At 45.8% G+C, this 27,782-nt stretch overlaps 1 protein-coding gene and 1 long non-coding RNA gene across 2 annotated transcripts in view; one reads left to right on the plus strand and one right to left on the minus strand.

The window, feature by feature from the left end:
* The window catches only part of LOC126512993 (uncharacterized), a 6,993-nt gene extending 3,776 nt beyond the window's left edge, over positions 1–3,217 (plus strand). Inside the window, exons 3-4 of the long non-coding RNA XR_007595222.1 lie at positions 852–964; positions 2,618–3,217. This is a non-coding gene — a long non-coding RNA (uncharacterized lncRNA). The remainder of the gene's footprint in view (positions 1–851; positions 965–2,617) is intronic.
* A 2,278-nt stretch (positions 3,218–5,495) lies between these two features.
* Positions 5,496–27,782, minus strand: Ywhaz (tyrosine 3-monooxygenase/tryptophan 5-monooxygenase activation protein zeta). The gene is made up of 6 exons (XM_050161592.1): positions 27,635–27,782; positions 24,858–25,162; positions 10,692–10,815; positions 9,942–10,105; positions 9,760–9,855; positions 5,496–7,981 (listed from the first exon to the last, which is right to left on the minus strand). Exons 2-6 carry the CDS (start codon positions 25,149–25,151, stop codon positions 7,922–7,924), a joined length of 738 nt encoding a protein of 245 aa, XP_050017549.1. The 5' UTR covers positions 25,152–25,162; positions 27,635–27,782; the 3' UTR covers positions 5,496–7,921.

Consider the following 27,782-nt stretch of genomic DNA (forward strand, 5'->3'; position numbering starts at 1 on the left):
TTTTTTTTTTTTTTTTTTTTTTTTTTTTTTTTTTTTTTTGTAGCCAGTCTTTTAAGTCAGATGCCTTGGAACAGAGGCTGAGAAAATAGCAAAGGCAGCACCTGCCTAGCCTCCCCGCCCCCAGATCCACCGCTCGTCTCAGCTCCTACAGATGAGTGGAGGAGGGTGTCTGGTTCCCACGCTGTCATCAGGATCCTCCCAACAGCTGGAGTAGATCTATTGTCACCTGTGCCAGCTCCAGGTGCCAGCCAGTAGCAGGGAGACTAAGTCTCTTCTCTGATGGCCACGACACACACTCGTATCGTGCGGTAAGGTCTTCAGAGAGAGAGCTCACGGAGATGCAGCTCGGGTTGCAGCGTGCTTTCTCTAGAACACTTACCGGTAGCCCATGCCTACACATGCTTACGCATGCTTACAACCCCGCCCCCATACACAAAGTAATTTTTAAAAAGAGTTAGACTTAATCTTTGGGAAAAGCCAAGTTACTAAATACTTGCCTTCCTAAGAAAAGCAAAGTCCTTTGTGGTTAGTGTTTTGCTTTAAGGTCCTTTGAAAGAAAACAGGGAAACAATTGAGCAGGGAATGAGGATGTGTTTTCTTAGTGGTGTGGTGTTACTGAGTTAGAAACACAGCCCAGTTTCCCTGTCTAAGGCAGCCATTGCCGGGAAGACAGTGTTTCCAGAGATCTTTGTTTTCCGGTTTCTTTTTTCTGCCTTCTGCCATCTTGACCACTTGCAATCTTGTAGACAGTTCTATGCCTGCTCAGCCGAGACTTCAACAAAAGTGGGGCCAAAACCATGGACTCCGTACAGCCATGCCTTTAGCCCCCAGTCTCACTCTCTCCTCTCCAGTGGGCAGCTTCGTGTCTAGGTCCTGAGAACCCTGGTCCTCCCTCACCTGTCGCCCCCGGCTGTTGTGAGAACAAGACTTATCTGTGTGGAACCCAAGAGAACTGGAGTTAAAGGTGTGTGTGTGTGTGTGTGTGTGACACAGACTCAGATGGAGTGTCTTCCTCTGTCACCATCTTATTTTACAAGCCAAGATCTCTTTCTTCAGCCACACCACCATGGGAGTTCCTGATTCTTGGAGATAAGCAGGGTCTTGATTGGCTAGTGCTTGGATGGGGGACAGGTTCTCATTGAACTGATGTAGTGATAAATGTTTTTTTGGAAGATATCTCTTGACCTCAAGGAGACTGAATTTTTCACAGACCTTGCCACCAGGTCAATAATATCCCTAGCAATGGGACCTGCTAAGGCTATGTATTTAATACTATCCCTAGGGACCTGCTAAGGCTATGTATTTAATACTATCCCTAGGGACCTGCTAAGGCTATGTATTTAATACTATCCCTAGGGACCTGCTAAGGCTATGTATTTAATACTATCCCTAGGGACCTGCTAAGGCTATGTGTTACCTGCTGTCCTGCTGTTTGCTCAGCCTGGTTATATTTAATCAGCATTAAAAACAAACAAAACAATGTAACCAACCTTACTATGGGCTGCCCATGTATTCCAACTTTTACAAAAGCTCAACACAGGGCTTTGATCTTAAATTATGTGTTCTTCCACGCCCTTGGCCAGAATAACGTGCATGCTGTAATCACTTGCTGGAAGCAACCAAAAGGTTGGAAGCAGCCTTATACACCAAATGTCTACCACAATGTTGGAAGCAGCCTTATTCACCAAATGTCCACCACAGTGTTGGAAGCAGCCTTATTCACCAAATGTCCACCACAATGTTGGAAGCAAAATGCAGATTATAGGTTGAAAGATCTTGGGGTTTTGAGTGCTATTAAGTCGCTTGGGGTCAGTTATTTATTCCCTTGTAAAACCTAATGTTAGAGATTTGTTTTTAAAAATTCCCCGTTCTTTTTCCATACCGTGTGTGTGTGTGTGTGTGTGTGTGTGTGTGTGTGTGCTCGTCAATAAACAGAGCAAAGCCCTTTGTTAGGGACCCAAACCCATGTATGTGCACACACGTGCACACAACACACCTGCCAGCAGGTACACACAGACACAGGTACAGACGCAGAGGCACAACTCAAAGGCAACAGGGACTGCCAGATCGGACACACATACAATATTCAGATAGGCCAGGCTAGATAATTAGACTACAGACAGAAAGAAGACAGGAGAGAAGTGGAGAATTCAACTTTGTGCTTGCTCTTGGTCAGATTAGTGCAAGAGGAAGTTAAATGCTTTGCTTTTGTTCCTTAATGCACCACTGCTGCATGTGTGTGTGTGTGTGTGTGTGTGAGGCAGAGGTTGCCAAGGGTCCTTTGTCACCTCCATCTTGTTTTGTGAGACGAGATGGCATCCCTTTCGTCCATACCACCCTGATGTGCCAATCCCATCCGAGCCCTGGAAATTTGCTGGGTCGGGCCTGGTTGGTACTGGGATGGGAGACAAGGCGTTTCACTGAAGTAGTCGGCAGTGGCCCTAGGGACCTCCTATGTGTGTCTCCTCAGATCTAGTACTGTTATTACAGGAGTGCTAGGGATCTGAACTCAAATCCTCATCTTTCTGAAAGCGCCTCACACACACACAGAGCAATCTCCCTGGGCCCCTGGAAGATGTTTTTTAAAGCTCATCTTCTTAGTCTTTTTCCCTAACAGGCTCACTGATTTTTACTGACTCTTTTGGAAGCCACCTCCACTGACTCCTGCTAACTCTCAGACCCTGATGCCCCACTCAAGCAGCCCCTTTGAGACAAGGATCAGTTGTCTCGATTCCAGCCTATCCAGCATGCCTTGCGAACTCATACCTGGAAGCGCTGCCCCTAAGTAACGATTCCACCAGGGGCACGGCTGTCCGGCCGTGTTCAGTTTCCCACCAGCCTAAGCCCCAGCGCTACACAGGTTAGCCCTATACCACCTTGTAAGGTGCAATCCTCGTTCGCCGGTGGGCAGACAGCAGTAGTGGGACGGACAGGTCTCCCACTAGAAAGCTTCCTCTCATCAAGTTCATTTCCAGCTTTATGGACCTTTCAACCTTCTAGCCAAGACTTATGGACTAACATTTCCAAACTGTTCATACACCTCTTACAGATCTGGGCTCTGCTCTGAACCGGTAAAGATGACGTACTCACATCTCTCAAGCCAGACTTAAAAAAATAAAAATTCCAATTCTACCAAGTACAGATGTCTTGAAGAATCCAAGAAGAATCTGCTGAGGGGGGAGAAAAGGTTAAAAGTCGTACTCTTCCCCGCACGGTGCAATAGTAACGAACACCTCCTCAAATGGTTGAGGAGACCCTTACGATGGACTCACTCATCCAAGTGCCCTCCTAATGTGCTGTATTTCCTCGGGGACCAGAGGGATAGGAAACCCACTCTACCCACCATCCTGCTTCACCCTGAAGATGGATGGACACTTTCCACTCCAGAGGGACAGTGGGACGCAGCTAGGCAGTTTTTCAGTTTCTGTTGAAGTTTTGTGTGTTCATTTCCCGGCCTAAACAGACTCGGTAACTATTTCTCCCGTTTTATCTCTTCCAATGCTATCTTTAAGCTCTCACACAAGCTTCCGTTTCCTCCCTCCTGGAAACGGCAACGCCTGACCCTGCATTCATCATAACCCGTCTATCACTGGTTTTGCACCTGGAAGCCCCCAACACAGCCCCAACTGCGGAACATTACTGATTGCTCGTTATCCACTTGTGACTCTCGCCTTAGCCTGCTCCCTGCTTCTTGTCTACAGCATTCTCTATTAATGTTATGCTTGCATTTCATGTCCTGGATGGAAGAAACAGGTTTATCACACATACGTGAATAAATTATTCATTTAAAATTTCCTGAGGTTCATAATGTATAGTCAGCTGAAGCTTTTAGTTAAAAACAGATTGAATGTTTTGCCTGCTTGTCTACGCACCGCTTGTGTACCTGGTGCCCTCGGACACCAGAAGAGGGCGTTAGACCCTCAAACTCAGGTTACAGTTGTGCGCTTCTGGGTGGGTCCCAGAACTCTAACCTGAGTCCTCTGGAGCACCAGCCAGTGTTTTTAACCACTATTTAAAATAAAAGATTATGATTTTTCTATGGTTTTTCAAGACTGGGTTTCTCTGTAGCCTGGCTGTCCAGGAACTCGCTCTGTAGACCAGATTGGCCTCCAACTCAAAACTCGAGATCCACCTGCCTCTGCCTCCAGAGTGTTGGAATTAAGGGCTAATTTTATTATTTTTAATCTTGTTTGTGGATGTGAGAGTACAGGTGCTGGTGGATACCAGAGGTCCAGGCCGTATGAGCCGTTAGCTGCTGAGCTAGCTGCCTCTCCAGCCTCAGAGGTTCCGTTTGGTCCCTCTCCCCGCTGAAGATCATCAGAGCAATCCTATCTTCCAACAGGCATTTGGATGTCTAGGGATTCTGCGAACTCAGTCACAGGAGCTGAGAAGATGAACATGGCTGGTTCTCTGGCTTCACACACACACACACACACCCCAGGTTTCTAGGGGATTCCTGGGCTGGAGTTGTTATTTAAATGTTTACTTTGCCTGTGTACTTGTGGAGGTCAGAATACAAAACTCTCCTTCCACCATGTGGATTCCAGGGGTAGAAATGGGGTCATTGAGCCTGGTGTTAAGCACCTTTATTACCGAGCCATCGACAGCAATTCTTGTCCACCATCCACTCCGCTAGTGTTAACGTCGACTAAACCTGGCCCTGCTGACCACCAGCATCAGCTGGTCCCCACCAACGCCGGCTGGAGTACCTGACGGAGACACTGACAAGACTAGAGTACTCAAACTCGGGTTTCTAGAAACGTTCTGAACCTGACTCAACCGTAAAGCATTTGTATCCAGTATCACCGCGGGCGAGGTGTAAATATACTCAATTCTGTACCATACACTCGCTGTTCCAGTACGCTGGGCCAGGCGGTGAGGGACCCTCAGGAACAGCCTTCCCAACAGCTGGGTCCTCCAGCCCTCAACAGTTCTGGCTACGCCATTGAGTCACTTCCCCGTGCAAAGATCAGGGGAGGTGGCAACCATGCTCTCCGGACCAGCCTGCACCTGCACAAAACCACACTTCCCACACACAAGTGTGGGTCCCTGGCTAAGGCACCAAACTAACCCACAAACTATTCCACACACTCACGGGACATTCCTGCCGCTGAATCCTTGGGTCAGCCTTCAGAGCCTGCGCTGTTTCCCAATCGCTGCCTTTCACTGTCCAGCAGGAGGACCAAGATGGCAAGCTTTCACTGCTTTGTGAGACAAGCACTTGGACTAGTCTCTCCTTCATTTTCTTACCCCTGAGCTCCTTCTTGGCAGCACGAGGAAGAGCTGCCAACTGAAAAGGCCAGAGGTCAAACTTCCTTCTGCCACAGCCCAGACCTGCTGCTCCCCTTCAAACAGTACAACTCGTTTTCCAAAGGGGTAATTCCGGCACCACACACACACAAAACACTAAAACACTCCTTGGTTCAACCATTTCCTGGCTTTATGTTACATTAACAAAACAGACATGAAGCCTTGATTTGGGACAATTAGGGAAATAAGTTAAAAACAAATTTATTATTCAAATTCCAAGGGGTGGAAAATTTGAGGTTGCAAATCTTTCTTCATCTATTGGGCACTATTCATAAAAACACCAATAGCTAGTAGCAGGTTAAGTATCACAATTTCAGAATCACACTAGTTTAGCAGTGTCTATGCATAGGAAGAGCCATAGGCAGATGTGACCCGTCTCAGGGACCAGCTGCAATTTACTGGAATGAGATGACATCCTGCTGTCCACAGCTTAATTCTCCTTGGCCTGGGAGCGGAGGCAAACTCAGTCAATGGGTTGTGGCTGAAGATGCATCCCGGGACCACAATGCAAGTGGTTTATTTCTCTTGAGAACACGCCCCCCACCCCCACCGCACTTTTATTCGAATGCATTATTTGGGATAATTTGTCCAAAAGGGCTGGCATTTCCGAATGTAATCAGATCATGATGAAATAAGATGAAATAAGCCATAGAACAGTGCTTGGGATTTTTCTCCCCCTCATCATTGAGACTCACTGCCTCCCATCATCAATATTTATTGAGCATTTACAGTGTACTAGGCACAATAGAACATACAGAAAACATTGTCCCTGCTCTTGAGGAGCTTACATTCTAAAAGAAAAAAAATACACCTCTTTTAAAATGGCATTTTTGTTTGGTGTTTTCTGTAAAGTAGTGAGGAAATACTCGGTACGTGTGAGCTTTGGGTGTGACTTAGCCCCATCGTTACTGGAGGATAGGAGGAGGGAGGGCTTTAAGGGGAGACGGGACAGACCATTCAGGGTGGGGTTTCCAGGGAGATAAACACAAGCTCAACCAAGGAGAGCTGGGCTGTAGGAAAGAGGATGAGGGGAGGCTGTGGGATGCAAGCAGAGGAAGCGGGGTATCTTAGACACTGAGTGGAGCCAGAGAGATCATGCGGCCTTTCCCCAAATACACGGCCAACAAGTCGGAATGGTGGGTGCCAAGACAGCCAACAGAAGTGATCCTGTGCACCTGACAGTAGAAATGAAGGGCTGGACACCAGAGGCAAGCTGCAAGAGCATCAAGAAAGTCTTAAAAACCAACAGTGATTTGGAAGCACAGAACTTAACAGTTAATGCTGCCAGTGTCACAATGGGCCAAGAACATTGTGGCTTCTTAAATTAGAAAACGCCGGAGACCAAAGTTTCAAATGGAACACATTACCTTTGCCAATCAATCTCCCACCCCCCACCCAGAAAAAATAAAAGGTCCACTTCAATTTTGAAAGGGAGTAAGAAGGGAAAAAGTAAGGGAACATGGTCGAGAAAGGTAGTTACAGTAGCGTTTCTGTGGTTGTTGATAAATTTTAAATTCAAAATTGGTTAAAGCCCATTAGCTGCCAAGAGGGAACAAGGAGACAATTTCCTTTAGAAGTCTCAAAACCAAGACTAATTTACATGAAAAGCTGTAGAGAAAAGTAGTTGAAAAATCCATTCATAAAACTTTTATTCCACTTCCATGAACTTTAATACATGTGTTCTTAACAATTATGCTTGGGGTGCTCATGAGAATCTCCTAAGACACGAAAACAAAGCTAGCCGTCATCAGTCACTTCCCTGTTAACTATTTTTACAGCACATGCATGTTAGGCAAGTATCAAAAAAAAGAAAAAAAATCACAAAAGCAAAAAACAAAAAACTAAAAAAAAGTTAAATACATGGGATCTGTCTACCACTGTGCTTCTCAGGCACAGAGCGGCCGACACGAGCAATTCATCACCGCAGCTTCACTTTTACATTTGTTCTTAGATTGCCTAAACATTTAAATACAAAGAAAATGTGTAGCAAAAATAATGAAAGCAAACAGCAGGTAACTTTACAAATAATGGAATGTGAACCGTTTCTGCCCTTATCAGAGTAAGCTGGGTCACACCTTTGTCCCAGAGCCACTTGTGGGGCTGTGGTCAAGAGTGTGCGTGCAGACACACGATCCCAAGGTGTATCCAAGGGACATTTGTCTGTACCACAGTCTCACAAGTGTTCCACACCTTTAAAGTACCCACAATGACTACACTCATAACTGGAACCCATTATCCCTTTTATTCCCCACCAGTACAAACCAGTATGTAGGCAGTTTTCTTTGCTTAGACATGGAAGCAGTTTTAACACTGGCCCTTCTGAAGCCACAATGTACCAAAAGTACTATGCCAAACATGTATAACTCGTGTAAAAATTCCACATCCCCACATTGGCCACCTCAGGATGAAAACGAGTAACTCCCTAAAGCTAACTGGCTCTACTCCCCTAATATTAAAACATAAAAACCACATGGGAAATATAGAAATTCAAATAGAAGTAACATAAACCTGTCGTAAATCGTAAACAAAAAACTATTTGTGGGACAGCATGGATGACAAACGGTCTACTGTGTAAATTTCAGAACGAGGCAGACAAAGGGTGGAAGGCCGGTTAATTTTCCCCTCCTTCTCCTGCTTCTGCTTCGTCTCCTTGGGTGTCCGATGTCCACAACTGGTAAGAGAGGGAAAGAGGGTTTCAGCATTCTTCAGATCAAAAAAGAGAAACAAAAACCACACAAGCAAACAAAAAAACCTTTCTTGCACACCCGCCTCGGTCCTGGCATGTGGCCAGGCTCTAACAGCTGGAACAGCACCTGTCTTCACTAGCGGCTATTCGCCAAGGGAAGAGGAAGGAAATCTCAGTCTTAGTCCCTAAACCACAGTCTTGCCAATCCCAACAACCTATTGTGAAGCACCTACCCACAAGTGTCCCCTCGCCCCACAATCTCAAAGAGAAAAACAAATGTAAGTCCCCAATTACTAAAAATTTTAAAAAACCCAACACTCTAAAGTCAATGGTTTTCAGTGTTTCCGGAAAGGCTGTGATCAGAGACAGGAGAGATGCCTCAGGATGAAGCACACTTCTTGCTGCGGAGGCGGCCGACCGACCACCTGACGGTGCACACTGCTGCACTCACAGCAGCTGCAATGGATCAAAGTGTTAGGTCAGGAGCTCCCCACAACTAGACATAAGTTCAATACCACCTCCCCACTTCAAAGTAAGAAAACCTAACAGTTGCACGCTGCTCAGACTGGCCTAGCATTTGTGTTTCTCCTGCCTCAGCATCCCACTGATACTTGGCAAGGAAAAGGACATTTTTTTTTTAACAGTACTGAGGATTAAATTCAGGGCCACACACTCTTCCAAGGAGTGTCATCTCCATCTTCCAAACATTCTTATTATTAAAAATCAGTGAATGAATCAAATGATTCAGTATTTCACATATTTTCTTCCATTTGGGCTGGGGATACAGCTCAGTGGTAAATCATTTTCCCAGGATGCACGAGGTCCTAAATTCCACCTCCAGCACATAGAGCAAGTCCTCAATGTTACAGTAGCCCTTATTTCTTTATTTCTGTCTTTTAACTTTGTAGACAACCCCAACTGCATTTACTAAGTTTAGCCATCTGGCAGCAGACTGGAGCAGGAAGTGAGACTATAGAAGGCAGGGCATGTCTCTAGACAAGCACTAGGCTATACAAACCCATTTCCACCCTTTCTCTGACACACACACCTAAGCCTCGAAACTTCAAATGTAATACTATCTGAAGGGAAACCCAAGAAGTCAACTGTAAGGCACAAGCTTATATGAATCCCAATTTAAATAATGAAAACCACAGAAATAAATTCTCAATTTGTATTAAGAATTGTTAGTTTTTGTTTGGGGTAAGATAATGGCACCAGGCTCATCTTCAAACCTTCCACACAGGATGCAGTCACTCCAGCCTTCCCCAGAAGAGCTTAGGAAGCAAGGGTATAGAACCTAAGCTTCCCAGCTCCTGCTGTGTAAACCAGTCAGCCACACAAACACATGAACTCAAGGAAGGAAAACCAACTTCAACACAAACAGCCCGTTTACTTTTGTTTGAGACAAAATCTTGCTTTGTAGCCCCCCAAGCAGGTGGTCATTATGTAGTCCAGGCTAGCCTGCAACGTACAATCCTTATTTCTCTACCCCAAGAACCCTGGATCCAGTTTTACTTGTGTTGATTAAGCACACAACTCTGGCATGAAAAAGAAAATACTCAAAGCTTGAAATGGAAACAAGTAACTTATAAGAATACAAGTCCAACCCAAATACTCAAATACCAGTAATGTGTCTTCAGTAAGGTAGTTTTCTTCCTCGTGTGGTGTAAGGGACATTGTATTTAGTAATTTTATAGGGTTGTAAGTATTTCTGAGTACAGGATCTCTGGCCACACCCAGCGCCGAGAGCAGTCAGTACTTACTGTCAAGTTGTCTCTCAGTAACTGCATTATTAGCGTGCTGTCTTTGTAGGACTCTTCACTTAATGTATCAAGTTCAGCAATGGCTTCATCAAAAGCCTGAAATTGCAACAACAAAGCACACTTCAGTAACCAAGCCAGGAAGACAGCTCCATCTCCTTCCATAGAACAGGTGAACTACGTACTGTTTTTGCAAGTGAGCAGGCTTTCTCTGGGGAGTTCAGGATCTCATAATAGAAGACAGAGAAGTTAAGGGCCAGACCCAGTCTGATAGGGTGTGTTGGCTGCATTTCCTTTTTGCTGATCTCAAATGCTTCTTGGTACGCTTGCTGTGACTGGTCCACAATTCCTGGGAAATCAAACAGCAAAATGCACTCTCAACACCCGGGCTCCAGCTTCATCCCAGCCAAACCTTTCATTTAACATCGTACATGCCCCTGAAAGATGAAATCTAACAACCTTAAGCAAATATTTAATTTAAAACAACAAATCAAAATGGTATCCTGGATCATACTAGCCACTGGCTACTGTTGAGAGAAAAGCAACTTGGAATATGGATGAGGGTAGAATGATGACTCGGAGATTAAGAGCAGTGACTGCTCTCTTCCAGTGGACCTGGGTTCAATTCCCAACACTCCAATGACAGCTCCCAACTGTCTAACTCCAACCCCAGGGAATGAGACTGCACTGCTCTGACCTCCACCAGCACTGGACACACACAAGTGAACACCCATATACCCATTAATACTAACACTGAGGGATGGTGGAATCTCATGTTGCACTTCTAGGATTTCTTCATTCTGATTCCTCATGTCACCTCTGGTGTTTACCAATGTAGGCAGAAACTAGAGCTCTATACAATACTATTGCAGGGCTCTAGGCTGTCAAAAGGAAGAAGGTGGACTTCCCAGGGCAGGGCCCACACAGCCAGTTACCTTTCTTGTCATCGCCAGCAGCAACCTCAGCCAGGTAACGGTAGTAGTCGCCCTTCATCTTCAAATAGAAGACTTTGCTTTCGGCTTGTGAAGCATTGGGGATCAAGAACTTTTCCAAAAGAGACTTCAGAAGGAAAACAAAACAAAACCAGAAATAGTAAGAAGATGACATTTACAAAGCAAAGTTAAGAATATTTCTTAATCAAACACTATAGATTAAGATATAAAAGATTTCAAAACAAAACCTTCATTTTTCTAATAACCCTGGCCAGCCCCCCCCCCCCCACCAAGGGACAGGTGGATTGCCACGAGGCACCTGGACCCCAAACTGAGACTGCCTCAGTTATAGACTACCATGACGTGTTTCCTCTGCCTCAACAGTGTGCTTTGTCCACTGAAAAGGAGAATGCAATTCCAAGATACACCAACGCAACTAGGAGCCAAAGTTCAGTACCACACTGTACTTGGCATGACCAAATCTAGACTACAGCCATTTAACAAGACAGACACTGAGGAACTGGGGGTTAACAGAACACCTTCAACAGGGGAGCCTCGTTAAACAGAAAGCACCTAGGCTGAGGTGGTCTGATGGAGGTAGCCTGGGCTACAGGAAACACTCCCCTGTCATCACCCAAACAGACCAGCTCAATTCCCTATGAGGACAATCTCCTATAAGCAGACTAGTGGACAGTGAGTCCTCTTCCAGAATTCAAAAGGATAACTTGGGGTTTTGAGATTAAAAGTCAACATAGTCTTTTTCAAATCTAAACCCTGACTGGTAACACTCTGTTAACATGAGGTTAACACAAGAGGCAAGCAACTATCAAACCGACCAAAACCAATGGCATCTACTCAAGGGAGCTACAATAAAGATTCAACTATAGGTGGGCAAGGGTAAGAACCAAGGATAAAGGGATGTTTTAAAAGCGGCAAAGCAGGCACACACACACACACACACACACACACACACACACACACACAGAGGAACTTCTGTGAAACACAATGCAATCTCCTAAATTTTGCTCACATACAATGTGCAATCAATCAGAGACCTGACTTCGAAGGCGGGTGGTATGACCGCAAAGGCACAGGGATGTACACTATAGTGAAGCCCGAGTATCTGCAATTCACGTTTATGTCTCCAAACCGCTCTGCACTCATTAAGGAATTGTTGGAACACAAGATTAGTTTTCCCGGTTCTCATTTATCACCATAACAACAGCGTCTTCCTTGAAGTGATGGACTGACTCACTGCATTAACTGTCAGTGTCTACCCGTCTGAAGTTCTCAGAAGGAAAAGGAGGGTCCCATGGGAAAAAGCAGCTAGTCTGATGCACAAGTCGCACCCGTCTTTTCCAGACATAACCACGGTCCCAAACATCTGAGAGACACCTACAATTCACAACGGACAGCAGCAGGCACTGGGGCCTGGTGTCTGTGCACGCGGACAGACGCCTGCATTTCTCACGCCTCCTCACAAAAAACGCTGCCAATACCAGGGCTTGTCCATCTCCAAGGACGACACAATCTTTGTTAACTCAAGCCTGTGAGCGCAGTAAAGCGTACCATGGCCCTGGGATGTTCCCTCCTTGCTCTGCTGTCTGGTAAGCGGGTATTTTCTTAGACAGCAAAAGCTGGTGTGAAAATAGCAGTTCCCAGCACCCACATGGTGGCTTAGTTACCTGTCTGCCCTTCAAGGATACCAGGAGTGTGCAAGGTGCACAAACTTATACAGACAAAACACCCACCCACATAAAACAGGTAGACAACAATGACTGTCTGTCATGACAACACTGGACCACATCAGCAAAAATGACTAACAAGCGCCTGCACACGTGTCTTTCAAGATCCGCTCCCTTCACGGAGCATGAGCTACACTGCTCATCTTAAAGATCCAGCAACTGCATTTCCGTCCACCCCACCTCAGGACAGGAAACTATTACCTGTGCTAAGACACTTCAATACTAACACCACATTCTTCTCAAGTTCATTTTATATGTGCTTACATTTTACCTGCAGTGTCTACTTCCAGAAGTCTTAGTTTAAGGAAAACAAGAAAATACACTCTCCTTGGCAACAAGGGTCTAGACAACGTTACACTATAGAACACGACACATACACCAAGATTCAAGCCTAAAATAAACTAGAAAATACAGAAAAGAGCAGGCTGGAGTTTTCACCTTCTCAGAGCAGGTACAATTATCATTTAACTTCTCACATACTGTTTTCTAAGCTAGAACCTTGACACCGTCCACACTGGGACTGGAACTCATGGACTCGAGCGGTTTTGCCTCCACCTCAGTTACAACAACAGGCTCTAAACTCAACAACAAACCTACCATGCTGTCTGCATCTGACACTCAATATTATATTTTGGCTGAATTACAATGTGTAATTTCAGCAGCTTAATTTAAATAAAAATGAGAACTTTAGAACAACTTTGAGTGGAGCGATTCTTACTACCTTAGCACCGTAGACTTATTTCTCACGTAATTATAAAATAAACTAAGCTTGCCATTTCACCATTTAACTCTTAAACAATTAACGGAGACCGAGGCTGACACCGCCAGATGACTAATGGATGTTTTCCCAGGAGAAAATTCCATGTCTCTGGAAACCCACAGGCTCAATTAAGACGACAAAGGGTTGGGTGTCAGAGTAAGCACAAACGAACATTTTCACAAGCAGCAGCAATGTAGCAGACTAAGCTACCCCACTTGTACGATACTAGGAAAATTACTTTCTAGACCGAGAACAGCAGCAAAGGCCAGAGGTGGACAGTACGAGGCAGGAAAGCTTGTCAGAGCAGGAGAACCAGGTTTGGCTTTAACCATCACTAAGTCACAATTATGACACAAATCTGTGCCCCAATCTTCTTGTTGATTACGATATTAATGTCAAGTCTTTCTCATTTGATCCCAAGAACGTGTCTCTAATACACCAAATGTTCTCAACATGTCCTTGAAATTCAAGAGCACTCCCCCTTCTTAAAAGCAAAAACACTTAGAACATAACAACTTTTAACAACAGTAATCACAAAGTTTACCCTTAAAAAATCCAAAAGCATTGGACACTTAAAATTTACAAACAGATCAAGGTGTTAGCACAGCAACTGGACATCAGCACGTGCCTTCCAAGTCTGACTGCAACATCAACTCCTGTCCCAAACGAGCTACAAATGCAAACCAAATCCAGGAACAACCTGCAAAATGGTGTGTGTGTGTGTGTGTGTGTGTGTGTGTGTATGCCAAAGCACCAAAGGCAGATTGAAAAATTGGTCCAATTTAAGGATAGTAAATTAAGTATATAAAATATGGCCCTGAATAGAATTCTAGAAAAATCTATTAAGTATGATGGTTCAATCTGTTAAGTATAAATAAGATCTATAGAATAGTCTGTGAACAATTGTTAGATTCCTGGTTAAAGATCATTGGAGAGGAGGCCCAGTGAGGCGGCTCACCCTCTAAGTGGCTGTTCTTCCAGAGAACCAAGGCTCCCACACGGTGGCTCACAACCATTTCTAACTCCAGTTTCTGGGGATGGCCTCAAGGATACCAGGTATGCATGTAGTGCACAGGCATACAATTGAGCAAAACACTCATACTTTAAAGAAAAAAAGAACAGGAGTTAAGAGGCTCATTGGATAAAGGCCTTTGTGGCAAGGCTGGCAGCGTGATTCCCAGCCCTACGTCCTGTGTCCGTGTGTGCCTCACACAAAGGCGATTAGAAGCTTTCCTTTAAAAGAGAAACTCCTGAACGGAGTGAGAGCGTCTAGAAGATGGCGTAGCAGTGTGCTCTGCGCTTCCCTTCCAATACTGCTCTACACTTTGGGTTCATTTCCTCACTGAGCTCATTATTTCAGTATTCAGAACAGTAATGGTGGGTTTGTAAATAGGAGATTTGGGAGAGATGTTCTCACTTAGTCCTGAGAGCATTTCAGGGACTGGCCATGTGAAATTTAATGACCACAATGGTACTCCACCTAAAATGCCATTAATGAGAACAAGCCCTAAGCTAGGGTTGATGCTCATTTCTATAACCCTAGAACTGGGGAGCAGAATGTCAAGTTTGAGGCCAGCCTGCATTTTGCTATGAATTATACCTTATTTCAAAAACAAAAACTGGATGTCTAAGTACCAACAGTTAAGAGACGGGAGGACCAGGATTTCAAGGCCAGTGTGGGCTACACAAGACTTTAATCTTATATATAATAACAAAACACCAAAAAAAAAAAGCCCCAAAAAATCCCCAGAGCTAATAAACTAAAACTTAAATGTAGGTAAACTAACTTTACTAAAATATCCTCCAAACAGACAGTCTGATTTCCAAGCACAGCACACAGCTCACATCTCTAGTCTTAAGTCTGTAGACCTGCAGGACTTCCATTATTTCTAGCTCTCTTAAAATTTGAAATAAAAAGCTAAGCCATAAGTGCATTGTAACAGATCACTGTTTTTGAATTTAGTCTCCTACTCCCCCTTGTGGCCAAAGTGGCTTCAGCTCCCCTCTGAACTGTGACCTCCACAGCTTCCACCTAACATAACAACTAGTGAAGAGCACAAAAGTGTTAGCGGATAGTTGGTGCCAGGAGCTGATGTGAATGGGCCTCACAGCTCCTAGGATGATACCTCCTAGGGTAAACTCCAAGTGTTGTATGAGGAGGGCCTCAAGCAGTTGCCTGCCTTTAAAAGCCTGATGTGCAGGAATGACGAGACCAAGGTTCTGACCATGAACTACAATGCACTTTCAGACAATGAGCACACTTTAAGCAAACAGGAGATTTGATAAAGTAATCCCCTGGGTTGAGAAAAGGTAAAAGGTCACCCTAAAATACCACAAAACTAATTCCTATCAAAAATAAGGTATCTCATTTAAGGCTTGACAGAATACATTTTATATGATTTTTAATGGGGGGGGGGGCGCTGAGGGAATAGGGCATTTTAAATCAGGTTCAGGAACTATTGCCCCTGGGTAAACAATGGAAGAACCACTGTCTTAGCCACCCTGTGGCAGCTCCACACTTCAGCAACTTGAAGCAGTGGACCACAGGCATGCCATGTGGTCTCCATGCCGACACAGCAGGGCAGAGACAGGCTTCCTTCCAGCACCGCCACAAGTGTTTGTCGCAGATATTTCCTATTGTTTTACTTTCAAAGCCAAGATCTGAATCACATACAGCCCAAACTGACCTCAAATTGGTTATCTTCCTGCTTGGGGTACTGGGATTATAGGAATGGTACCTAACATAGGGTTTTTTATTTATTTATTTTTCCTTGAGACAATCTCTCTAGTCTTGAACGACCTATGTAGTGCAAGGTGTTCTTCAACTTCCAGTCCTAAAATGAGCGCTAGGACTACAGGCACACACCACTGGTGAGTCTTTCTCTGTCCTGCCAGCCAGCTCATAATAATGACACAGAGACCCACTATGACAGCTTGGCCTACGGCTTGTTCCCAGTTCTCTCTCCCCAAGAAGCCAGCCTCTACCTCCTGCCTAGCTATTGGCCGTTTAGCATTTTTTACACTAAACACGGCAATGCATTTTCATGCAGCGCACAAATATCCCACACGGCACCACCGTATCAATTAGGCTGTGCTGAGGATGAAGCAGGGCTCCATGCACGCTACACAAGCCCCTCCCCTCACCCAGTGAGTGGCACCCCAGTCATCAGGGCAGCAGGGCTCCCTATCAGCTCCTTCAAAGCATGCTGGAGCAGCTCCCTGCCTCACTCACATCCACTCCACTTTGTCCAGACAAGACAAGCCTTTTTCCAGGATGCAGGGTTTACACAATGGGTCAATAAATATTAACTGTAGGTCAGTTAAATCTGCATAACCTGTCCCAATTTAGTCAGCCCTTATCATAGAAATGTATACAGAATCACAGAAATTAAGGCAGAATGGCAGATCATTATCTTCGTGCTAGGTTAAAGAACCAGCTCTGGTGGTGGCCCTCAGGGGAGAACTACGGACAGCTGGAGGAAACACCATTCCTACAAGGAGCACGGTTCTGATAAATACAGCAAGCTTAAACACAACCATGTTGCTCATTTCAACTGTCAATTCTACTGTCGCATGAACGATTCCAGAAAGCCTCAACCCGAGCCTCTGGGTGACATGTGCCCCACATATGTCGCTGTAAACTCAGCATCCATGTTTATTAGTATTTTTAATTTACTTTTTTGAATATAGATGTCCTGCCTGCATGTTTGTCTGTGTCCCATGTGTACACTTGATGCCAACAGTGGCTAGAAAAAGGTTTCAGAATGCCTGGGACTGGAATTACAGACAGCTCTGAGCCACCATGAAGGCAACAGTAAAGAAACCCAAAGGAACATGGTGAGAGCAGCCAATGGCTCTCAACCACTGAGCCATCTCCCAGCTGAAAGTCTTTCTCACAAAAGCAGTGTTACTTAGAACGGCCTAGGAAGCTAAGCCTGAGGAGCTACTCAACACCTATCCCTCCTCCTGGACCCCCCAAGATTTCTGACCATTTTCCCAAAGTCTATCTCCGGGTGTCTGTGGTGTGGATGGTAGGGAATCAGAGTAAGGAACCAGAGGCTCTCAGGCTACGCAGCTGAGAACTGCAATCCTGGCCTCAGGAGCAGTGACAACTGAAGCTAACAAGACTTTATGGGGTTTTGGCAAAGATGAACAAATGTGCAGAAGGAAAAGCTTTGTAACCATTACGGTAAGAAATGTACTTAACAGTACTGAGAACAGACAATCAAAGTCTCAAGTCCAAGTCAATGATGAGCCATAGCAGTAAATGGGTCTTGTCAGTGGCCAGAGAGAGAGAGAGACACACACACACACACACACAGAGAGAGAGAGAGAGAGAGAGAGAGAGAGAGAGAGAGAGAGAGAGAGAGNAGAGAGAGAGAGAGAGAGAGAGAGAGAGAGAGAGAGAGAGAGAGAGAGAGAGAGAGAGACAGACAGACAGAGAAGGCTCAGTGGCCAAGGGGACCTAGCTTCCAGTCCCAGTACCCACATGGCAACCCACAATTGGAGTACAGAACTCCAGTCCCAAGGGATCCAACACTCTCTTCTTGACTCTGATCACACACACATAGGGTACAGAGGTAGACTGGAAAAACACCCATACACATAAAATAATAAAAATCTTAAAAAAAAATCTATTTTGTTTTTGTCCATTAAGCTCAGACAAGGATGGGGTACAGTGTACACAAGCTTTTAAGCGGCAGCTGCAGACTCCAAGGTCAACCAGAGACAGCCAGGCTTGACTGAAAAAACAATCTATGATGTTAGGGTCAATGAGACGGCTCTAAGCACTAGAGGCCAAGCCTGATCATGTGACTTTAAGGAAGAACAAATTATTCCAGTTGTCCTGACTCCCTAAAGTATTACTGCAACACACACACACACACACAAACTGAGATTGAAAATGTAATAAAACTCTGACAATGCAGCAAATTTACAACTTAGCAACATCATCCTCTGTGTGTAAGAGGGCCGCCCAGCAGAGCATCCTATAGGAACCAGTGTGGCTGGTGTAAGGTGGCAGCAGCAGAGGACTGGGAGCCTGGCTTCAAGCAGAGACAGCTGTCCTAAGACCCCTCCCTGCAAATACGAGCTCTGTTTACCCTTAACTTGAAACTGTCGTAGTACAGAAAGGCTACAGGGACCAAGATGGAAGACACAGTAGGATCCCAAGCATCTTAAGAGAAACAAGAAGCTTACTATAATTTGACATTAGAACACTCTTAACTTTGACTCTAATACCCGACATTTCAGCATAAATATGCCCCAAATCATCTCTTTTCTAGAACTAAAATGTATGATATTCAGTACTGTCAATAACACAAAGGCCTAGCTATATTCTAACTATGCTTTCTATGTGCTAACCACTCAAAACATTAGAATATGTACTATGTTCATGACGAAAAAAATCCTGCCTCTTTTATAGGTTAAAGAGCAAAAGGAGAAAATAAAAAATGTTATCAACTCGACACAAGCAGATCATCTGAGGGACCCTCAACTAAGAAAATGTCTTCGTTAAGGCTGGGCTGTAGGCAAGCTTGTAGGGCATTTTTCTGATTAGTGATTGATGGGGGAAGGTCCAGTTTATTGTGGGTGGTACTATCCCTGGGCTGGTGATTGGGTTCTGTAAGAAAGCCGGTGAGCAGGCCAGGAAGCAGCTCCCTCCATGGCCTCTGCATCAGCTCCTGCACCAGGTTCCTGCCATAGTTCCTGTATGGACTTCCTTCAATGTGGGAGTGTAAGCCAAGCACCCTTCCCTTCTTCTGGTCATGGTGTTTCATCCTAGCAACAGTAACCTTAACTAGGGCAGAAACTGATACCAGGGCAAGCATATTTCTGTGACAGACCTGACCGGGTTGTTTTGGGGAGAATTGCGGAAGGATTTTGGAACTCTTAAAGCAAAACGCTACCAGTGTTCAAAGCTGGGTGAGATGGGAGCTGGGAAGGAAACTGTTGAGAAAGATGTAGATGGTGGAGGCCTGGCTTGTGAGGGTCCAGCATTACATCAGGAGTACTGGGGGCACTGTATGTTGCTATTGTAAATTAAGATTGTGTGGTTCAGGTCAGCTGTGCTAACAAGAGACCAGCAGCATCACTGGGGTGGAATAACTAGGGCCCTCGGAAGCTGTGCTCCAGAGGCAGTCCTTGAGGCAGGACCAGGTGGCTGCCGATCTGGCAGTTTAAGAGTCACCTAGGTGGTACTGACTTTGAAAGAACCACAGAGAGCAGCTGAGGCTTGGCATAATGAGAAGCCGTTGGTGAAGGGGCAGCCTCAGCAGTAGTTTAAGGGGTCATGTAGAGAAGCTGAGGCAGAGAGCGTGAGGAGCCCAGGAGAGGTGCAAGTGCAGTCCAACTGCAGCAGCCCCCAGTGCTCTGGAGATGTCAGCACCAAGGAATAACCACCAAGGACAGCAACAGGAGCCTAGAAGACAAGCTGTGTGTGCACGAGAGGGTGGAGCCACCTGGGGGAGCCCCAGAGATGGGGAGTAAATCCTAGGTGTTAGGCACTGCCTTATTTATACTTTGGGATTGGTTTTGGTTCGATTGTGCTCTGGCCCTTCCTTCTTAAAAGAAATTCAACTTATTTTTTTTTTTTTTTTTACTTTACAGGAACCCACAGTTAAAATTACAGATTCTGGAATTTTACAAAGATTTCAGATTTTAAAAGACTGAATTTTAAAGATGGTGGGACTTTAAAAACTTGAAATGTTTATGATGCAATTTGCTATTCACGTGATCACAAAGGAAGGGTACAGCTCAACAATGATTGTCTCAAGCTGACAAGGGACCAACTGTCCCAACTAGTTTTATATAAACTTCTCATAAGCTAAATGCCACTTTAAGACCCAGCGGGAGCACATTTTCTTAATTAGTGGTTGACAGGGGAGGGCCCAGCCCATTGTGGGTGGTGGTATCCAGGCTGGTGATTCTAGGGCCTATAAGCAGTGGTTCTCAGTCTGTGGGCCATGACCCCTTGGGCAAAGGACCCCTTCACAACAGTTGCTTAAGACCACTGGAAAACACAAATATTTACATTCTGATTCATAGTGGTGGCAAAATTACAGTTCTGAAGTAGTAACAAAATGGGTGGAGGTCACCGCAACATGAAACTTGAGGGGTGCAGCGTGTGGAAGGTCGACAACACCGTTCTCTAAGACAGTAGGCTGAGCAAGGCAGTGATCAGCATCCCCTCACAGTCTCTGCATCAGCTTCTGCCTCCAGCGAAAGTCTTCAAATAAAGCCTTTCCTTTCTCCCTGCATTGCTCTGGTAATAGTGGACACACCTCTAGACATTCCTGTGAAACTGTTTTCAGGTTTAAACTGAACAGGGAAGACCTACATTAATGTGGGCAGCATCGCCATCCCATGAGGGCCACACTAGCGACTTTGCTTGCCTGCCTCCATAGTGGACCACACCCTTAAATGGCTAAGCCCCAATAACCCTCTTTTCCTTCCACCATAATGGACCACAGCCTTAAATGGTTGAGCCCCAATAACCCGCCTTTCCTGCCCCAAAGTTGCAATGAGAAAAGCAACAGTTTCTTTACATTTCCCTTTGTTGGGGGGTGGGGGGTGTTCTTGAGAATGGATTTCACTATGGAGCCTGGGCTGCTCAGTCTGCTTCTGACTCCCCAAGTCCTAAATTTCTTTTATAAAACAACTCTTGTCACATTTTTGCCTACTTCCCACAGGCAAAGCTTGTGTCATTTTCTTTGTTTTCCACGACCTCTGACATCCTCAATCCTACATAACATTATAATATATCTTTCAAGATTTGATCAGTGCCCACTTCTCTTCCTAGTTCCTTCTCTGGGAGAAATTACTGAAAGGGGTTTTGTTTGTACAAAATGAGAAGTTCTTCACTTCATCTGTCACTAATTGGCATTACTTAATTGGTTACATTGTTTTCATCACAAACATCAATGCCCAAAACTCAGATAAAGTGTCAGAGACAAGCTAGGCTTACCAACTACTCCACTGCCCCTTGGTTTCTTTTTTCTTTTCTTTTCTTTTTTTTTTTTTTTGGTTTTTCGAGACAGGGTTTCTCTGTAGCTTTGGTGCCTGACCCAGAACTAGCTCTTGTAGACCAGGCTGGCCTCGAACTCCCAGAGATCCGCCTGCCTCTGCCTCCAGAGTGCTGGGATTAAAGGCGAGCGCCACCACCGCCCGGCCGCCCCTTGGTTTTTAAAAGCAATCACAAGCTTACCAAGAAAGAACCCAGTACTTACTGCTAAATTCCTGTCAGTCATGCCATTATACTTGCCATGATTACTAAACAGTAAATTCCTAATGAAAGACAAGTATGGCAAGATGTTCGTGGACAACTAAAGAATTTGGAAAAAAAACGACATTCTGAACTGTTAGCCTATCAAACATTTAAGTTCTCAGTTTTAACTATCTTATTATAGAACATACAATTTATGAAGATGGGACCTGTAAGAAAACTATTTCTGAACTGAGCTATGCAGGAAAAGCAAAGGTTTGGATCCCATTTGAAAACCAGGCAACTGGACACGTGTCTGCTTTACTTGAAAAGCAAACGGTTAAAGCCAACTATGACCACACACTTGGACTATCAGTTACCAGTTAGGAAGCAGCTGCGGTGCCACTTCCAACAGACACGCTGATCATGTACAGCAATGATAAACTGACCATGCTTAAGGAAAAACCCTAACACAGCTTATTTTCCAACCTCAATGCAAACGCATAAGCTAGGAAGAAAGAGAATGTGTTCTAAGGGTTGGCTCACCGTTTCAGAAGTCAACCTTCTTCAGACTGTGGCTTCTAGGGCCGTATTCCACATTCTGACTCTCACCTGAATTTGCTCCCCCACCCACTGCTGTGCTTTCCCAAGCGTCCTCTGCACACGTCCACACTGCTGTTTCACAGACCCTAACCTCTTAGTGCTGCTTACGAAGAAGGAACAGGTAGGTAACGTGCTGTTCTGGTCAAGTCACTGGTTGTTCAAACCAGCACCACCTTCCCACTCTTTCCTTCACCCCATTTTCTCTTTACCTCAGACTCCGATCTATGTAAAATCCCTCACTGAATGCTATCCCTTAAGAAAACTGACTCAATTCCCTAGGAAGGCGCTTCCCAATTACTCCACTACTTCTTCCTGGGAAGCACCTACACCATCACCTTAGCTCTTCCGAATGTTACAACACCAAGCCACAAATAAATCGTAGAAATACTATCTAGAAAGCAGTAAAGATGGGTTCCAACCATTGTAAAAATTCTTGAGTCCTTAATTTCAACAGGAGTCACCTAGAGATTTTCAGCTAAAAACCAAGACTACATAGCAAGTTTTAAAGTCCAAGACACACACTGACATGAAGCTGCCTGGTTTTATCTTGTTTTCCTTCACTAATTAATAAATAATAATTCTGAGGGCTGGAGATAAAAACAGTCCCACTATTCCTATGAATTGAATTCAGTTTTCTTAGAAGGACTCAAGGTCCCACACTGTTAAATTGTTAAAAGAACTTAGGTTTTTCCACATCACAACACATCCTAAAGTCTGAATGACTCTCTAGTATAGTAACTCATTTATTATGACTACACAAAGTACCCTATCTGGGGCTCTAGCTTAGTTATCTCTAGTGTGGGGTCCTCTCACCAAGAGTTTGGACTAAGCATCTAAAAAGAAAGGAATACACCAGATTCAATACTGCATGCAGATACCACTTAATAGTACAAGAAAGAAAAGGTTGGAGTCCATCCTATGTGAGGAAAACACCAGTTTGACAGAGACACGGTCGGAACGGGTGGCTGACAGCTAGCAAGGCTTCTCCTCAGCTCACACCAGGCAGGTGATGAGCAGCACCTAAGCCGTGCTCAGCACTGACGCTACCCACCAGCCAGCAGCAGCAATCAGCAAGATTAGTGGCTCACCTTTCTCAGAGAGAAACCACACCCATGACTCATAAAGCACAATGGTGTACTTATTTTTCCTGAGAGAAGTATCAGCTATATATTACTCTATTTTACTAGAAAGGAGGAAGGAATTATATGAAAATTATTTCTAAGAAGGCATCACCTCTCTCTAACACCTAGAAGTCCACTTTTAATGGAGGTATTTCCTGAGCCTTCTCCAACTGAAACACCAGCAGCACTGCTGACCTCCTGTCCTCGTCCCCAGAAACTGTTAAACAATATTTGAGCATGTGAGTTACAACCAGAGCTCGAGTTTACTAGAAGTAAAAGCTTGTTTATAATTCTCTGAGCCACTTACATGAAGAAATTAAGCACTCAAGGTAAAACTTCATTTAGGCCTTGTGAAAGCTCGCACCATCCTAAAGGAGGCACACTGTAGGCGTTTACAGATACCTGACCTGCCCCGCCCCGCCCCAGAGGACACAGTTGAAGCTGCTAGTCTTTCCTTAGGAAAAGACTCGAGAATTCCAGGACTTATCTATTTCCTGCTGAGGAAAATATTGGAACACCTACCTGGAGTCTCAAACAAGCTCACAGAACATAAATGTAGCATGTCCCTTTTATCCTTAAAATGTTTTTCTTTAGGAGAAATTTCATCTGTTAAATATACCCTTTGAAGCCGAAGTAGAAACCAGTACTTGGGAGGAAAAAATCCCACAAAACCCACAAGGACTTAATAATAAACCCAGTGATATATAAATCAGCAAGGAAAGCAGAAACAAACCCAACAGTTTTTATTATGAAATAGATGGTTTTCCAGATTCTAAACACTCTTAATTTCCTAATTTTAATATACATAAATTGTTTGCCTTCAATATTGCACTTTACAACTTTGGAAAAGTAGCAGTTATGAAATCCCCTGAACAAATAAAAATGGACCCAAAGAAAAAGCTACTTAAGACTGTGATTTCACAGCCTTTTCTTTTGTTTCTTCTTTTTGTTTTTTTTAAGACAGGGTTTCTCTGTGACACAGTCCTGGAACTCACTGAAATCCGCCAGCCTGTACCCCAAGTATGGGGTTAAAGCACCACCACTGCCTGGTGTCGCACTTTTTTTTTTTAAATCTTAAAATGGATTCAATCTTTATTTTTTTAAAAAGTACAATTTAGGAATCAAGCTTTTCTGTCAATGAAGACTGTCTTAAAGGAATCCTAGCTGCCAGCTGTTAAGCACTTAGGAGACTCAGACAGCAGGACCTACATGAGGTTTAAGGCTAAACCTTATCCTGGTCAGAAAATGGGTCCTGCCCCAGAAATTTAATTGGTTCGTCTTCTATTAGATTATCTCAATTTTCTGAATCAAAGAAAGAAGAACATTACTTTAAAATAGGAAATATATACAAATGCAATGTTTAATTCCCTTAGCTCGAGCAGTTTTTAAACCCAGTAGGTTCCACACACTTAGACATAACTGCCTTGCATTGTTTGTCAATGACTTAACATAAAGGCAGGTGAGCACCTGCAAACCGGCTTTCTGCACAGACTGTCTGTGGGTCTACCACACTCCTTACATACAACGAGGATGTAATTCCTGTGCTCACCACACACACACACGTGACTATTAGCACCTCACTACAGGAACACAAACCACGAGTGGAAAGGTTTGTCTCATCTTACAGAAATCTACAACTGGCCCCACGTGGGCAATCTCTAATTTGCAACAGCCAATCTCTAAAGGTGTGTGCGTGTACTTGAGTTCGTTACAGAAGCTAAAGCAAAGGCCTCTCACCAGCACATCATTGCAGATGTCCCTCAGCTCCGTCTCGATCTTCTCTCTGTACTCCCGGGCCATCTGCTGCTTTTTCTCAGCACCTTCCGTCTTCTGCTCAATACTCGAGACGACCCTCCAAGATGACCTGCGGGCTCCTACAACATTTTTGTAAGCAACAGAGAGAAGATTCCTCTCCTCGTTGGATAGCTCGGCTCCCTGCTCAGTCACAGACTTCATGCAGGCTGCCATGTCATCGTATCGTTCAGCCTGCTCGGCCAGCTTGGCCTTCTGCACCAGCTCATTTTTATCCATAACTGGATATTCTGCAAAGGGAAGAAAAGGAATATTCAGAAATTACTATTAGAGAAGCTCGCTGTACCTGTTCTAAAAATGTATACAAGTATCTCAAAAGTCTAGCGATGTTGAAAGATTCCCCCCAATCAACCCCAAAATGAGCACACTCTGCATATTAACAGTAGGTTAGTAAAGCTCTTCACAAGATCCCAGCTTCAGGTAAGATCGAAACCTATGGGCACATCAGTGGCTCAAAATCCACCCTTAGCCTAGGGCAGTGCTGTCCCTGCCACGTAGTCAATAAACTTATTTTCTTAAAAAGCAAATTAAACAACAAAAAAGGACACCCCCCCCATTTTCCTTGGTTAAAAGTTCAACTTGATCCCAATACCACTAAACGATCAGCACTTAAGCAGCTTGGGTTCTCTCTCTCTCTCTCTCTCTCTCTCTCTCTCTCTCTCTCTCGTGTGTGTGTGTGTGTGTGTGTGTGTGTGTGTACACCAGACCTAAGATACCTATAAAGACCATTAGTTTCTAGAATTGAGTCATGTCACCGTGATGTAATTCAGTTATTTTGCTCTTATCAGGAGTGATTAAATTTTACTTAGCATTTGCCCCAACCCCAATTTACTACACTTATAACATTTACCAGGTATCATAGAATAAAAATTATCAAGAAAATGACTAATTGCCGCTTAAGATGTCTTGAATATAAAACCATAGGGATCACCAACCCCAAGACCAAATCCATTTATTTGGATTTATATGGGATTCGTTATATGCACTTGCGTAGCAAACTCCCATAACGGATTGCTACTGTAAGTGAGCAGGAAGAAACAGCTAAGCCACGGGAGGATCAGTGTCATCAATGCAGTCAGAGGTAGAATCCCTTCATTTCTAGCAGTCACGATTTATTAGCTGTTCCTACATTTCCTCAGTTAATTTTCTTTCACTCGTTTTAAAATTACCTAGATTTCAGTTTATTTCTGCTCATTTTTTTCTTGAACGATGTCAAACCAATGATCCCACAAAATAAATTTTAATGAACGTCACAAGCTGAATGCACTGCTAAAGTCCGCAGAAGTCCCTGACACCCACCATGGCGATTATCACACCCTTCCCTTCACCTTTCCAAAAAGCAACTCCTTTTTTTGGTTATCAATGAGAAGTAGCCTCAACTGAAACAAGCGTTGGGCTAAGGTAAATTAGAGACACGGCACCTTCAGAGCATTAACTATTTAAAGTTTGGTAACCCACACTTCTCCCGGGATCTGGAAATCTAACATCAGACACGGTCTCTGGCTAATGCGGCTTCCAATAGAAAAAATGATGTAAGCCCAGGACAAACGTTCCCCGGCCGAGCTCCCCGTATAAGGGGAAGTGGATTGGGTTTCTCACAGGAAAACGGGTGCTGCCGGGCCTCGCCCCTCGACTGCCGGACTGCTTGCCGCACCCACTTAACCCTTGGCTGCCCGCGGCCGGCGGGTGGGGCGAACCGAAAGCGCCGGTCCCCGCGTCCGCGCCCTCCGCCGCCACCTCCCCTCCTTGGCTCCGCCCAGCCCGGCGCCTCCGCGCTAGTCCCCGGCTCTCTTTGTCATGGCGGAACTGTGTCAAGGAGCCCAACCTCCTCCGATTGCGAACCCCCCCCCAACTCGAGCAGAGGGAGGGGAGGAGCAGTCCGCGCGCCCGCCCCATCGGATGAAGGGGGGTGGGGGGAAGAAGAGCCGATCGCCCTTCCCCGGGGGCCCCCCGATGCCAGCGGCGCCCGCACAAGCGGAACCGCGGCCGACACACCCCGCTCCCTTCCCGGGGTCCCCTCCCACCGCCGGGATCCGCCCGGCCGCAGCCCCCCGACAGCTGCCGGAGGGGGAGGGGCGGGGTCTGCCCCACCCAGACGGACGCAGCCCCCAACCGGGGCCGCAGCTCTCCCGAGGATGCTCGCCTCCCACCCACCCATCCCGGGGTACCCCGCGCCCCTCCCCCACCGCGTTCCCGGACCCGACGGAGAGTCCTTTTCTGGGCACGGTGGCCGGGTCCCGGGTCACCGGCGGGCGAGCCCCACCCGAGAGCCTCGCGCGCTACCTGGCTGCTCCCGCCCGCGCGGTGGGGGAAGGGGCGGCGGAGAGGGGGCGCCGCCGCGGGTGGGTGCGAGCGGGAGGGCGAGCGAGCGGGCGGCCTCACCTGCGCCACGGCCCCGAGTCCCAGTCGCGGGCGGAAGCAGGGTGCCCCAGGCGGGGGCGGACTGCGGTCGCTCGCGCTCCGGGGAGGGGGGAATCTCACGCGTGGGCGCCTCCTCCGCCACCCCTCCCCACCACCCCGGGGATCAGGATGGGGCGACGGTGAGCAGCCCCCGACAAGGCAGAAGGAAGCGGCCGGGGGCGGCAGAGGCTGCCCGGGGCCCGGAGACGAGCCGCCGCCCGGGTCCTCCTCCAGGGAGCCCCGTGTCGGGTCGGCGGGCGAGCGGCGGATGGGAGCGGAGGCCAGCTCGGGAGGCTCCTCACCTGTGTCCGGAGTGGGTGGCGGCACACGGACCCGGCTCGGCAGTCTCTGGGCGGCGGCGGTGGCGGTGGCGGTGGTGGCGGCGGCGAGGCTGAGACTCTGTCCCTGATCTGGCTGCTCACAGGCTACAGCGGCTCCGCAGACACGGGG

Source organism: Alexandromys fortis, unplaced genomic scaffold (genome assembly GCF_014885135.2).
Source record: "Alexandromys fortis isolate MF-2015 unplaced genomic scaffold, M_Fortis_MF-2015_v1.1 scaffold_17, whole genome shotgun sequence".
NCBI classification, from domain to species: domain Eukaryota; kingdom Metazoa; phylum Chordata; class Mammalia; order Rodentia; family Cricetidae; genus Alexandromys; species Alexandromys fortis.